Here is a 15940-nt window from a genome sequence, read left to right on the forward strand (position 1 = left end):
TCGCTTTTTAAAAATCAAAGAGTTTTAACAAACATGTGCCTATACAACAAATACATTAAAAACCCACATATTCACTCCAGCTCAACAATGCGACACAGGGGGGGGGGGGGGGGGAGCATCATCGGGTGGGGAAGGGTGGGCGGGGGGAGGAGCCACCATCGGGGGAGCACATCGGGAGTCGGGAGGGGGGGGGGGAGCACATCGGGAGTCGGGAGTCAAGAGTCAGGGGTGTCGACCTGCTCGAAAAGGTGAATTGCCGTGTGACGTAGAAAGTGGCAGATCCTGGAACACTAGGATGCCCCCCCCCCAAGTCCTCAAAATGATTATCCTGCTACATGAAGGCCAGCATGGTCAAGTCAGATATGGCGATGCTCTCTCGGAGGCCTTTCTAATAACTATGGTGTGAAACAAGGTTGTGTCTCGTTCTAGCTCTTTTACCCCTTCTTTCAGCATGATGCTCCAAAGGGCTCGAGCAGATCTTGAAGAAGACGGCATTTATCGCTACCATACTGATGGTAGCCTGTTTAACTTAAGCCGCCTGAGGGCTCGCACGTAAGACTCTAAACTATCTGTATGTGAGCTGCTTTTTGCTGACGATGCTGCCCTCATTGCCCATACGGAAGCAGCTCTGCAGCACCTAACATCTTTCTTTGCTACAGCTGCAGAGCTCTTTGGGCTGGTGTCAGCCTGAAGAAAACGGAAGTTCTTTACCAACCGGCACCTCAGGAAGAACACAACCATCCCCACATCACTGTAGGCAAATCTGTGCTTAAGTCCACCAGCAGCTCACCACCTGGCAAACATCATCTCCTCAGATGCCAAGATTGATTAAAGAGGTCGTCACAGCTGGCAAAGGCATTAGTGCATTTGGAAGGCTTCACAAAAGAGTCTGGAGTAAAAACACTTGAGGCGAAGCACAAAAATCAGTGTGTATGAGCCATTGTACTGTCTATTCTCCTCTACGGGTCTGAACATGATCACCTCTGCCAACACTACGACTCCGGAATGCTTTCATCAGTGTTGTTTATGCACAATTCTAAATATACACTGGACTGACTATGTGACAAATGTTGCGTCCTTGAGCAAGCAGCAGATCACCAGCATTGAGGCCATGCTATTGAGGACGTAGTGCCACTGGGCAGGACCATCACCTCCCAAAAATAGTATTATACGGTGAACTCGCCACAGGTCAGCGTAAGAAGGGTGCCCCAAAGAGAGATACAAAGACTCCCTGAAAACAACATCTCAGGCTTGGCCAAATTGATCACCAACAACGGTCTGCCTTGGCCTCACATCAGGGACATGGAGACGCACTATCCATGATGCTGCAGCCATTTTTGAAAGCTCATGCACACCGAGTCTTGAAGAGAAATGACAACGCAGAAAGAATCGCAACCCGAAACATCACCCAAGAGACTTTCTGCTGTGCTTTCTGCAACCGGACTTTATCTCGGATTGGCCTTTTTAGTCCTCAACGCGCTTTCCAAAGTAAAGCCAGAGAGAGAGAGAGCTTTCTTTAGCAAGGCCCATTATGGCCTCTTCACACAATCATTGGTGGCACAAGATCACATGAAAAGGATAAATGGTGGTAGGCCTTGCTGGTGTGAATTGATTCCATCTGTTTGAATTTAAAATTCCTTTAAAAATGTTTTGTGCCATTATTAAAAGCATCTGTAGATGTTTTATGCCATTTTTTCTCTTCCAAGTTGGGTGAAAATGAACATCACCAGCATTCTTTGACAGACACAATAAAAGATCAGGTCACTATAAGCAAGGGGAAGCAGGAGTCTTGTATTTTCCAGTGAAAAACCATTGTGAGAATGCCATTTTTATAAATCACCTTTCTTTCAGTACCTCATCAAGTGATATTATTTTTACTCTTTCTAGTTTCTTGTAAAATAGTTCAGTCAAATTGGAGTTGATAATATATTTCTTTCTTAATTTCTTTTCTAGATTTCTTTTTACGTTACAAAAGCCCTCCTGACCACTGGATTGGTCTCTGAAGAGATAATCCAGAGCAGCCCTGGAGATGGATCAGTGGTACCATTTTGCATGAATGGTAAGCAAGAAAGATCATAGAGGTCACAAACTGCAAGTGCCGTCACAAAACCTTTTAAAATATTCTGATGATTTCTAATCATTATTCTCCAAATGAACAGCCTTGGGCTACAGACAGGAGGCACCTTTGTGAGTAAGAAAGCCTATTCCATCCGCACCCATCCTGGCTTTCCTGGACAAAGCTACTCCTGCCCAAGGATGTCTTTTTTTTGGACTCTATCACACAGTTTTAAAAACTGACTTACCGCTGCCAAATTCAATTTGAATTCCAAATACATCTGGATTTTATTGCACAAGTTTTTGCCATCGCCTGGGTAACATCTGGCTAGAATACAAGTTCAGACGACCTCTTTTCAAAGCCAGGAGCTTCCTGGATTTGCAGATCAGATGGCTTAACTCAGATTCTAGCCAAATGTTACCCGGATGCACCACTCGGTTGCAGCTGCCTCAAAAATGCTTGCAATAAAATCTGGATGTATCCCAAATTTGGATTGAATTCAGCAGTGGTAAGTCATTTTTTAAAACTGTGCGATAATCTCTTCACTTGGCTTTTTCTGGCTTTTTTACCCTAACCTGGCTTTAGTTAAGAAGTAGAGCCCTCCCTCCAGTCCAACTGCCTTGGTCCAGGCCTCAGAGGGAGAGAAGAATTGCTAGACCTGATCCCCTTTCTCACTACCATTCCCTTCTTCTTTTGTGTTGTGTCTTAGATTGTAAGCCTGATTGTTATTTTAAAAAAAACAATAGTTGTAAGCCGCTCTGAGAGGTTTTAGGGCAGGGTATAAATACTGTAAATAAATAAACAAATTTGCTCTCATGAGGCACACACAGACTCCTTGTCCATCAGGACCCAAGACTGGCCCGCCTAGCCTATTGTGTCTTTCTTTCCGAAGGGATGGTGCTTCAGGGTTTCCTCCCATCTTCTAGTGAGTTAAAGGAAAGAATGAGCATTTTTGTTCTTCGTGAGTGTAGCCCTTCCATTCTGGGTGGGTAGTTTCCTTTCTGGGAGTTTCTTCTCCTGCCGGCAGGGCGAGTAGATTTCTCATTGCTCTTCAAATGCCACCAAGACAGATCTTTCTTTTTGGATCATTTGGTTCCAGATCAGAAATGAAAGCAAACTGTAATTTTGGGGCTCCCAATCCTTCTACCATCATCCCACCATTAGAGGCTTTCCTCTTTGGTTCTGTGTTTTAATAGGTGTAGCTGTGTCGATAATAATAGTAGTAGTAGTAGTAGTAATAATAATAATAATAATAATAATAATAATATTTCTATGCCACCTTTCTCCTGGAGTGTCAGGAAAGATCTAATTAGGGGAATTTTTAATTAGCTCAAATTGCTGAGAGGGAGAGTCCTAACAACACCCTCGCGAGATCATGTCCCATGGTGTATACCAGAGGTCCACAATAATCCCTTGAGAGACGACACTTAGACGGACTGCTCCAATTATGTCTAAATATTTATTAAAAAGGGGGAAACAAACACACAGCAAAGAACACACACACACACTTCTCAATGAAAGTAAAGGGAGGAAATTCGGGAGAGAGTTGAGAGAGGCGAATCTATGGGAGATACTTACTTTTGAAGGCGTCTCCGGGGGACCAGATGTAGATGTAGAAGTTGGAAGAGCACGGCCACCAAAACGTGGGGGAAATGGCAGAGTGAGCTAAAATCAGAGTCCAAACTGATGTGAAGCCAGGCAGAATTCTGACTATAGCACACCAGGTGGTGTGCTTGACTGGGGTTTATGTAGGCAAATTCTAGTCTGTGGTGATGAGCCTAATGGCTTAGCTGCAGCCAAGACAAAGGTGTTTAATGACCTGGGCTTTGTTAAACCAAGGTGAAGAATACTCTAGCCAATGCACTTGAATGTGAACACAATCGGGGAAGGCAAACAGATGAATGGGTGGCCATTGATTTAATCACTGGGCCATTAAGTGTGAGACTGAAAACAAACAGCTACTATTGTGCTGATTTTGGAGGTGATGGTTTTTCTTGTCTAGCAACTCCCAAACTTCCTGTGGGGAATTTCCAGTCCTGTTCTCTAGGGCTCCTACCTCCTCTTTTGCAGGCTGCCTACATGACATCTGTGCTTTGGGGAAATGGTGGTGCCTCTAGGAGGTCAGCTTGGAGTCAAAGTGAATCCCACACACATGCCAAAATTTATATAAATCGTTATGCTCTAACACCAGGAAATTCAGAAGATAAAAACATTTTAACATTACAAAAAAAAATGTAAAAACAATTGAAATCATCTAGATCAAACAGTATAAAATTAACACAGAAACATGTTTTTTGTTTGTGGTGTGCCTTCAGGTCAGTTACGACACTCTGTTCTGCTTTGGTCTGACCTTGCCTGGAATACTAAATGTCTAATGGTAGGCACAAGAATTCAAAAAGGATTTGACAAGCTGAAACGAGTCCAAAGCAAGGTTCCAAAAATAGTAAGATGTTTGGAAGACATGTTCTGATGCGGAATCCCGGCATTGACTGTATTTTTAGCCTGGAGAAGGGAAGGTTAAGTAGTGACATGATAGCCCTATTTAAGTATTTGAGGTGGTGTCACACTGAGGATGATGCTTGTTCTCTGCTGCTGCAGAGACTAGGACACAGAACAAGTATACAAGCTACAGGAAAAGAGATTCCACCACAACATTAGGAAGAACTTTCTGATGGTAAGTGTAGTGTAGTCCCTTTCTTTGGAAGTTTTTTTAAACAGAACTGGATGGCCATCTGTCAGGAGTGTTTTGATTGTGTGTTCCTGCCTGGCAGAATCGGGTTGGACTGGATGGCCCTTGGGGGTCTCTTCCAGCTCTATGATTCTATGAAGCTAGTAAGGTATCCTGATAAAAGCGGGATTGAGGATTAACTCTGTAGCACGGACAGCACTCAGTATCTTGGGAACTCTAGGGGAGTTGAGTAGCACTCTTTAGCAGATATTTACAAGTGCCTCACAAATCCCAAGATCCTTTACAATGGAACCATAGCAGTTAAAGTGATACAGTACTGCTTGCTAAGTGTCCTTATAACCTTTATAAATGTATTTTAAGTATCTTTACCTCCCGGATCTGTTAAAATGGTCTCTACCCTTTTTTGGGTTCCTATCCCCATTCCTTTTGGGCAATAACCCTAGTGCCCTCTGATACTTATTTCTTGATATTAAACTTAAAACAACCAAACTTGGTCACTGCTTCCTTTGCATTTGATCACCTTAGTTGCAGCAACCTTGGTAGATGGATGGAGTGCTGTGGATGTACCATATCTTGCTTTCAGTAAGGCCTTTAAAAAGAAAGATTATCACACAAGGTAAGAAACATGAGAGAAAGGCTATGCTCCTGTCATGTTCGCATGATTGCATGAAGGATTTTCACATGACATCATCCACTTATTGTCATGGAAGCATCCTGCTAGTGCATTGATGACAAAAAAGTGTCAATGGCTGCCCCCTTCCCCTGGGCAACGTCCCCCTGAATCTTTCCACTGCCCCTTCCGGGGGGGGGGGTGTGGTTGTATTACCCAGGCCACTTTGGAAATCACTGTGTTAAAGGCACATAAGCTCTAGGAAAAGATAGTAAAGAAAACAGGTTGTGGGGAGTGCCCAAAAGACCTTGAAGTGCAGGCTGTACACCTGTGCATTAACATGCAAAGAAGCTAAGAAAATACAAGCTCCTGGTCCCAGCCTTCTGAACAGAAATTTGTTAGAGGGTCTGTCTGTGCTCATTAAACCTTTCATGACCCACTACATGATTTGCACAATGAGCCAATCTGCAAATATAGCTACCTGGATTTGAGGAACTACAATATGGAGAGGTGTGTGTGGGAGAGGAAAGCAGGTCAAAAGGTCAGCAAGCAAGAAAAAGAAATTGGGGTGAGGGAGAAGAGAAGAGAAAAAGGTTGGGCTGGCATGGGGAGCTGATGCATGCCTAGGAATATGATGCTTGATACAAATCTTTTACAAGCTGTGTATTCAGCACCTGCTCACCCAGGCCTGAGAATTTAAATTTATTTCATTTTATTTCATTTTCAGATGAAATGATGGGTGTGTAGGGTTATGTATCTGAACAACCATTCAAACAGTTGAGCATTTTGCACCAGGGGATGCTATATAAACAAGATCTGTTTAAATTAAAGGTAATACATGATCATTTTACCCTTTTCATTTGAGTCTCTCGAGTGCCCTGTATGTGTATGCAGAGAAACTGCATGTATAAACTGAAATCTTATTCACACTTGGCAAGGGAAATCAGCCCCATTGTGCTTATCTTTACAATACAACTCCTCTCCTCCTCCATTTAGTTCCCTTACAGCTGTCAGGAAAGCCAGCAGCTGAACTGGAAAGACGTGTAGCCACTGCCAATGACTCAAACAGCTAATAGTCATGATTGCTCCAAACAAAACTCCACCATAGGCATTACTTGTAATTTGCATGAGTGTCAATTTTATCATCTAACCATTAATCCATTACTTCAGTCCAATAGAGCTGTGTGGCCTTCCAGACATTGTCGGACTAAAACTCTCAGCATGTCTCTAAGACTGTTAATCCGGAGATTGTGTGTGACTCAGTCATTACCTTCCTCCTCCATGAATGAATAAAGTTAAGATATTAGAAATGTAGCATATTTTTGTTTTTCAAGATCTCCGTCTGAGGTCCTACCCACAGTATCTGCTCTGAGCTTATACTATCCTTTAGCTAATTAGTAATGGGACAAATACTATAAGGCAACTTCCCTGAAGACTGAATAGCTCATACAATCACCCCTCTGTTTTTGCTGGGGATGTGTTCTGGACCCACCCAACCCCCGCAAAAAAATAAAAATAAAATAAAATTTTAAAAAAATGGAAATTCTCCTATTTTCAATCCTCATTGGTTGAATGGCCGTGCACGCCTATGGCCACCTGCAAGGCCCCCCCCATTTATCCCCCAACCCCCGTTTGCTTCCTATGAACGGGAGAGGGATGCAGACTTCAAGTCCGTGAAAATGGAGGGGGTGACTGTACTTTATGTATACTGAATGGGACACCAAAAATCCTGTTCAGGTATACCACAAATTAACAAAGTATATGTGTTCTTGGGCTTTATTTCTTTAATAGAAACTTTGGTACCAGAGGTATCAAAGGTATAGCAAAAGGGATAAGTTTCTAAAAAGAAAAGCTGTTCAAAGTAATATTCTAGAGACTACTTGAAAGCTTCTTCCAAAATGCAGGATTACCTTGAGTCCTAGCCAGTTTATGCTGAGATGGACTTTGTGCACCTCTCAGGTTTCCTGCACCAGAGGTGCCCTAAGAAAACCTTATGAAATTCATGTGGTTGCTATAAGTAACACCTGCTGAATATATAAAGGCTTACATTAACTGCACTCAGCGGAAAATAAGGTTGCATATCTACTCAGTGGCATCACTGGGTGGGTGGGGGGGTTCAGGCTGTACCAGGTGACATCTTAAGGGTAAGGTGACAGTACTGCTCCTCAAACACCTACCTTTTGACATACAAGGACTGTGGCATTCACCTGATTCTCTTTAAAATGCTTTAAGAGATGATGGGAGTGGGATAAAGCTCAGTTGGAGGAGAAAGGAGAGGCCCCAGAATTTTTAAAATTAAAATTTCAAAAATCAGAATTTTATTTTTTTTTATTTTTAATTTTTATTATTCTTTTGAAATTTTCTTTAAAATTGTAACATTTTAACCACATCTTCACTAGGTATATGTAAATTCATTTAAGTTGTGCATATGATATTATAAATTGAAGGTATTTTAATTTTGCTAGTTCTTAATGTCACAACATTATATTCAGTGGGACTTGGATTTATGAGTAACATTAGTGGAAAAAAAGCATTACTAAGCATTCTGTATGGAATGGAATGGGAAGAGGTCAGTGGGGAGGGGTGACACCTTGAGTTACCACACTTCTTACAAAATACACGAGCCATCTTTATAATCCAGTAACATAATGAATGTCATTACAAGGTAGACTGATAAAGTGAAATGTATACAGCATTATCAGCAGACAGCCTCTCGAGACATGATCAGGTCAGGAACTAAAAAACTGTCTGCACTGTGTGGTTCTACCCATATGAAATCACTTCTCTATTCTATTCCATCCCATGGAATCCTGGAATTTGTAGTTCATTGAGGTAGGAGAGAGCTCTGGCAGTCCAAGTGGTATGAAGCGCTTATAATCAAACTGCAGGTGCCTCATACATTTTCAGCCCTCTAACTGAAAAGCATTCCTGGTATTCTTTTCCACCTCTTACTGCTTTTTTCCAGAAGTGTAGTTTGAGAAGAGAAAAGAACCTGTTGATTTTGTTAAACAAGAAAGTCCTTGCCAATTTACTGGGATTCTCCAGGGAGCAGCCAGTACACTTCAGTCTGCTTTTTCTTCACTTCTGGTACCTCTTTGTGGCACAACATATTTTGAAGGCTCCATAGTCCTATACTAGTTCTTAGTAAATTTAAAATTTTATAAAATATTTTATAAACCACATTAAATTAGGAATATGCTGAAGTGTTGTTGTTATGTACCCAAGGTTTGTTCAGAGGGGGTTTGCCGTTGCCTTTGAAGCTGAGAGTGTGTGACTTGTCCAAGGCTACACAGTCAGTTGTCATGGCCAAATGGTGATTTGAACCCTGGTCTCCATAGTTGTAGTCCAACAAAACAAACAAGCTTCATTTATATACCGCTTCATACCGCCTAAGCAGTGTCTAAGCGGTATACAACTGTAAGCTAATTCAGCAACACTGAAGCCACTACACTAAGCAGGCTCCCATACACTTACTTTAATTTTCATGAGTGGTTTTGCTGCTTACTAAACCTAACCACATACTGAGTTAGGTGTAAGTGAATAACTGAAAGTACAGATTAAGCATAATGGAGGCAAAAAGCGGTCACCCGCTAGCTGGGCAGACCGCTTTGCCGCTATGAGCGGCGAAAAACTACAAGCCCCAGTGTGCACTGGGGCTTGCCCCGGCTCCCTATTTGTGCGCGGGGCGAAAGGGGCGGCCCTTCCGCCCCGTGACACTCTGGGAGCCGGGCTTTGTGGTGCGGAGCTTCCAGTCCTCCAGGGCAGCCCATTGGTTGGGCTGCCTTGGAGGAGGAGCTCCGCACCGCATGTTGTGGGGGGAGGGGCTTAGGCCTATATAAGGCCACGTTGCAGGCCCCGTCCCCCAGTCGGCGCTTGGCTTCACACGGTGCGGAGCCAAGCAGGAAGGGAGGAAGACAGTAGAAGCTTCCCCTGCCCACCCACCTCTGTTTCGTGGTTTTTTTTTTGTCACAACTTGGGGCGGCAGCATAGGCCAGGATCTGCACGGTGTGGTACCAGGGTTATGGAGCTCTGGTTTGGGAGTCACTAGTTACCCGGGGGCAAATAGGGCAGGCGTATGGCCATTGCAGGGGCCATAACGCGGGAATGCCTCCTGGTGACTAGGGGCTTAATGAATATGTGAACGCATGGCATGGTTTGCGGTCAAGTTGTGTTCCTTAGCCCCTAGGTCATCCCAAGCGCCTGGTGGGTGCCAGGTTTTGAATAATCAGACAACATCGGGTTGTTTGATTTTGCAGATCCTGACCTCATGCTTTGTGCCAACCCTTACCAATTGCTTGCTAATAAAGTTGTGGCCTTTCTTCCACTGCATTGTGTTGTGGTTATTTGCAGCAGCATCTGAGGCAAATGTACTTGTGGAAACTACGAGACACTTGTTTAACTGATTTGGAAAATACCAGCTAGTTACTCCTTTTCAGTTTAAAGAATAGTTTAACAAATCACACACCATGTACAAATATCTGAATGTAGCCTTCTTGGCCATATAGCAAAGTATAGTATCATCCAAAATCCACAAAACAGGGATACGTTTATTGGACAACTAAAATACACATTATACATGTTGCAAGCTTTCAAAACTCCACTAGCTTCTTTGATCCAAAACACTCCACAGCAATAATCCAATTTGAGTCAGCTTTAACTGCCCTAGCTCAGTGCTAGGGAATTCTGGGAACTATAGTTTTCTGAGACATTTTTCCTTCTATGTCACAATAAACTACAATCCCTAGGATTCCCTAGCACTGAGCCAGGGCAGTTAAAGCTGTCTCAAACTGGATTATTTCTGCAGTGTGTTTTGGACTTTCATCAAGCAAAGGTGTTAAAAATGATACAGGAGAAAAAAAAGAGATCATGTTAGTCCTAGCCCTGCATTTAGTCAAGATGTTGTGATGGTTGTGATGGTTCAGATGGTATGGAAGGGTATTCTTGCAGGTAGGCCTCTGTGTTCCTCACTCCTGTTCTTTCAACAGTTCAGACATATAGTTGCTTCAAGAGGATTGCAGGAACACAAAATGCTCATACTGTATGTTATCAGATGTGATAGAAATAAATATCTTGAAACTCAGGCATTTGATATGCAGTATTGTTACTGTGAATGGGAGGGAAAACCCATAAAACTGCCATGACTTTAAGGCACCACTGCATTAAGAAAACTTCCTAAAGAAGAAGAATGGCTGGAATAGAAGTCTAAAGAAAACCATAAACCAGCATTTGGATCTTATACTTCACTCTGCACATCCTAGCTCCTGTCGCTGGTTCGTGGAATCTCTAGGGCATCCCCTTAATTTTGGCAGATTGTATTTGAAGCCAGCAGACCCACACAATGAACTCCAATGTGTAGCACCCTTGTCTCTGCTGAGTACACCTTGTTGCTGCCCCCTGTAGGTGATAATATGAAAAGAGATCCAGCATTGCAGAGATTCTGTGACTTGGGGCCCATTCACACTATGCAATTATAGCACTGTGATTCTACTTTAACTAGCATGGTTCCATCCTGTGGAATCCTGGGAAATGCAGTATAGTGGGGCGCATTTAGAATTCTCAGCCAGAGAGCTATACTGCCTCTCCAAACCACATTTTGGTTGAACAGCAGCAATCCACCTTTGATACCAAAGGTGTGTAAGACAGGAGTAAAGTCTCTATTAATGGAGAGTTTGGAAGATAATGTCTATGTTGTTGTTAGCACACCCTGCATACCCTGCATTGTTTGGGGTTCCAGATTTCCATATTTCATAGTTTTCATATTAAGTATCAGGCATGTTTCTAGTTGGTCACAATGACCTCTGAAAGACCAGATGAACTTCCCATGGGTGGTCACGGTAGACCTTAAATGCATGTGGATCAACCTAGATAATCCTTAATGGGTGTACTAATTGCTTCTTCCTTCCCCCCAAGTCCTTTAGATTTCCTCTTGCACCATGACACAAAGGATTTCCTTGCACTTAAAGCAGTAAGCATACTCCTCTGCTGCCCCCCTGCCATATTCCCAGACACCTAACCCATCCTCACACCCAGAGTTGCCCTGATCCAATCACTGTGTATGTGACTTTAAAGTTAAAGCCATCAACCAGCCCAGAGTCCTATTGTCGATTCCTAGGAAAGACATCAAGACTTTTTTTATCTTGTAAAATAGCCCATCCATTGCTCAGGGCTAGATTTCAAGTATAAATATTGGTTCCAACCCCCAAACTCTGTACAATAGTAATAGCAATAGCAAGTACATTTCTATACTGCTTATCAGTGCATTTAAGCGCTCTCTAAGCAGTTTACAAATTGTAAGTTAATTTGCCCCCAACAATCTGGGTACTCATTTTAGTGACCTCCTCGGAAAGATGCAAGCCTGAGTCGAGCTTGAGCCCTTTCGTTATGGTTTGTGAGTGAGTAGCTGCAGTACAGGCATTTAACCACTCTGCCACTGTTGTCCCCAAGTTGCACTGCATATATGAACTCAGTTTGAGCCACTTCCTGCTTTCATGGTCTACTGGTCTAGACAGATAAATATTGCCCTCTCTAAACCCTTAAACCCCTCTATAAAATTATGACAAAAATATTAAAGCAATAGAAGATATGGAGTTGAATAAGAAATCAGGTATTTTCAACTGAACGAAAGGTTTAAAAAGATCAAGAAATTATGGGAATAACGAATAAGAAATTGGAACTGGAGGAAATTTTGGGGGCAAAAAAGGTGTAACAATATCAGCATTATATAAATGTTTGTTGAAGTATTATACTGAAAATGGAATAGCTAAAACAAACATGGTGGCTTGGACACAAGATATTGGGAGACCATTATAACTGAAACAATGGGAAAGATCATGGATAAACAGAATGAATTATACCCTGTGTCAAGACATAAAAGATAATTGCTACAAAATTTACTATAGATGGTACTTAATGCCCATGAGATTATGCAAAATATATGGGAAGCACTCTAGCAAATGTTGGAAGTGCAAAAATAAAATAAAATAAAAAAGGGACACTCATTCACATTTGATGGAAATGTAAAAAGGCAAAAAGATTCTGGATGGCTATACGTAAAACAATAAATATGATATTAAATATAAAATTGGAAAACAAACCAGAAATAGTTCTAATAAATATGGTTAACAAAGATTTAGAAAGGAAATTTGGCTGTGTGTTATTTTATATGATTTGTACTGCAAGAACGCTATATGCAAGATTCTGGAAAAATAAAATAGTCCCAAGGTCGAAGATTGGATACTAAAATTGCAAGAAGTATTAGAACTAGATAAATTGTAAAGAAAATTGAGGCATGAAAAATCAGATAAATCTTTGGAGAAATGGAAACAGGTGTTTGATTTCATAGAAATCAACGGGGGTCCCTTGACAACCAGTGTTTCGAAAGATTAGTGACTGAGTAAAAAATATGCAGATCATTGTAACCATAGGGAAATGGTTAAATAGTAGATGATGTAGCCAAGGGTCCGTTAGGGGGAATTTTATTATGTTGTTATTAGTCCAAATATTGCAAGAGGGGGCTGGCCACAAGAGCCCACCAAGATCGCCCTCCCGATATGTATACGGAGTAGACCAGGGGATCCCAATAAATGGAACTGAGACAGACTTCTAGAATTAATAACCAATTTATTTATAAGGGGAAAGACACATACGATTCACTAGCATACCCACACACATACAAAGCTCAGGAAAAGCATAGGTTAGCATGGAATAGGATTTTAGGCATCACTGGGGTGATACGTACCAGAATGTAGACTCCCTCCAGGAATCCAAATGGAATATGATGAGGATGGCATGAGGCTCAGCCATGGAATGACTGGCCAGGAGCCAGGATTCAAAGGGACATAACTTCCCCCTGAAATCCAGACTGGCCCAGTGAACAGGCAAATTTGATGATATTATAGGCAAAATCTTGCTTCTGGCAAAGGTGCTTGATGGTGAGAACAAAGGTGTTTAATTACTTGCTTTTCACCTGGATGTCCCTGTCTGATTGTCTTAGTGGTCTTAAGCTGCTTGGACAACAGACCCTGGGAGGGGGCAAGAGCCTCAGGGAAGGCAAACATTTGCTCTTCCTGGTCATATGATAATCCTCTTATGCGACTCTCTAGATATGATGATGTGGTTGCCCCTCAGGGGTGTGTGTACATGTCCTCATGCCTTGCTGGCAATGGTGGACAGGCTATTAGAGTTCATCTAGGGGTCATTAAGGGTTATCATTTATACCAAAATTTATATGAAGCAGCATGGGTAACAATGAAGTATAAGATAATACGGTGGATATTATAAGTAAAGTAAAGAAAGATATTTACTGTCTAATCTTTTTATTTGTTTATTTGTCTTTAGGCAATAGGATTTAAGCAGTCGCTAGGCAAAACTCATATGTAAGAATGGAAAAAATCCCCTGTTCAGCAATATTTCGTTTTACTATGGCACTTTACAGACCACCCAAAAAGGCCGGTCTGCTGGCACCTCCGTTTCCGCCACCAGGAAGCCTCAGCCTCCAAACAGGGAGGGTTCCCGGTGGCGGAAAAAGCCGCAAAAAGTGGCTTCTTTTTGCAGCATGGTAATGACACCGCAAGGCGCCAATGGTGCACTTGCGGCGTCATTTCTGTGCCGCAACGTGCGGGCACTAAGTGTCCGCTACATCAAAATGGTGGTGCCCATGTAGAAAAGGCACTGCCATTTTGTACGTGCTCGGCACGTACTAGGGTTAGGGCATCTGGAAGGGACACCCTTTCGTAACCCTAGTAGGTGCCGAGCTGCCCGTGCAGAACAGGCCTATAACTCATTTGTTTTGTCTTTTGGAAATAAGAATCAGAACAGGGAAAAATAAAGTATATGACAAAATGGTAACCAAACAATGTTAGGATAAACAGGTTTAACTGTAACAGCAAGAAGTTACAACCTTATATAATTACAGTGCTACCTCGGGTTACGAAATTAATTCGTTCCGCCGCTCCGTTCGTAACCCGATACATTTCGCAACCCGAAAAGGCTTTCCGTTAGCGCTGGAAAGCCGCGCGTTTGAATTTCGCGCCGAAATAAATTTCGTAACCCGAAAAAAACATCGTATCCCGGAACAGTTTTTTCCAATCTAACTTTTTCGTATCCCGGAAATTTCGTAACGCGATCAATTCGTATCCCGGGGTACCACTGTACTAGATATAAAAGAAAATGTATATTAGTTAAATTGAATGAAGTTATTTTAGAAATCACTGATACTGAGAAAATGAAGGATAATTTAAGTGATGTATTTTTCAGTAAATATAAGGTGTTTTATGGTTTTATGTTTGTGTGTCTTATTTCTGATATTTGTGTTTTTTATGTATTTGTAATAAACTTTAAAAAAAAGTCCCTCTATAAAATTTCCATTTCCCATTTTGGTTAGCTCTGAATGCTGTGCCTGTTTGAATTGTGTGTATGTGATTGTGCTTTGCATTTTTCTAGATAAAACCTCAATTCACCTAAGACTGGAGTCCCCCTCAGTTATTGCTGCTATACACAGGTGCCAATGGACCTAAGGTTACCCAGCCATTCACAAAGCTTCTCTGGTAATTTCCCCATCTAAAGAAAAGCAGATACAGTTGATGGGGATCTCCAGTCCCCTACTTTTCTTTGGGTAACACTGTGTATGGGAATAATAGCTTAGAAAATGATTAAAGCCATTTGGAAAGCTGGCACTATTTTTACAGTGTAATTCTTCTCCACAGATTACTCTTTGATATGGACTTTAGAGTGAATATGCGTTTCCACAAAGCCAGACAGATTCTTCAGCATCAAGAGCAGCATACTTGGGATTGGCCATAAGAGCAGACACAAGGATTGTTTTAAATAGGACAGCTAGGTGACACAGACAGCCCAATTTGGTTGGGCAAAGGCAGAGAATTAAGTGTGTGATTTCATGATAGTTGTGGTATGTTTTCAATGATTACATCACATCAATAAAAGCTCTGAGTAGAGTAATTGGCTATTTGACATTGGTAAATTCATTTGGCTGAGAACAAAGATATGTCTGAAACTCACAAAAGTAAAGAGGAATGGCAGCATGATTGTCTCTTGGATTTACATGCAAAAGAGAACGGACTAATGAATGGAAGCATCAAAGTAGAAGAATCTCCTTTGAAGACAGAGTACTGTGAAGATGGTGAGTTGTGATAACTCACGCAGAAGTATGTCTTTGTCTAGTCCTGGAAGAAATATGAATTCACTCCTAGAATAAGATAGAAGTGGGAGTCAACCAAAATTTAGAAAGAGAAAAGTCCCTTTTCAGCTGTCATAGTTCTTCTGTGATGATTTTGACCAGTAGGATAAAATTACAGTCTGCTTACTACTCAATTCATTCTGCATAGTCCGCTACACCACATATTGGATGAAGAGAACCTCTGGGTTCTGTTGTTGCCCAAGCCCTACCAGGCTTACTAAGCCTGACTCCCCTGGGCTACAGGGTGTGGCTGTTATATCTTACAACTACCCTGATGCTGTCCAGTCCACAAAGGGCTGCACAGGAAGGAATCCTCCGTCACCAACTTGGATCTCTACCTTTGATGTGAGTCCTCAGCAGATATTATAAGTGTGCAGAAGGAGTGCATAA

The 15940-nt window shown here is 42.0% G+C and overlaps 1 protein-coding gene across 11 annotated transcripts in view; it reads left to right on the forward strand.

The window, feature by feature from the left end:
* Positions 1–4670: 4670 nt before the first annotated feature.
* LOC121921139 (C-type lectin domain family 2 member B-like) overlaps positions 4671–15940 on the forward strand; it is a 49589-nt gene continuing 38319 nt past the window's right edge. For 4 of the 11 annotated variants that reach the window (XR_006101851.1, XM_042448740.1, XM_042448751.1 and 1 more), the window contains exons 1-5: positions 4672–4730; positions 5271–5361; positions 6083–6186; positions 14797–14900; positions 15060–15493. Coding sequence is in view for 10 of the 11 variants with exons in the window: in XM_042448740.1 (XP_042304674.1) it covers positions 15358–15493 (136 nt within the window). In the remaining variant the exon portion in view is untranslated. Of the gene's footprint in view, positions 4731–5270; positions 5362–6082; positions 6187–14796; positions 14901–15059; positions 15494–15940 lie in introns of all 11 variants that reach the window. The other 7 variants (XM_042448743.1, XM_042448742.1, XM_042448745.1 and 4 more) reach the window with 7 other exon arrangements.

Source organism: Sceloporus undulatus, chromosome 2 (genome assembly GCF_019175285.1).
Source record: "Sceloporus undulatus isolate JIND9_A2432 ecotype Alabama chromosome 2, SceUnd_v1.1, whole genome shotgun sequence".
In the NCBI taxonomy this organism is placed as follows: Eukaryota; Metazoa; Chordata; class Lepidosauria; order Squamata; family Phrynosomatidae; genus Sceloporus; species Sceloporus undulatus.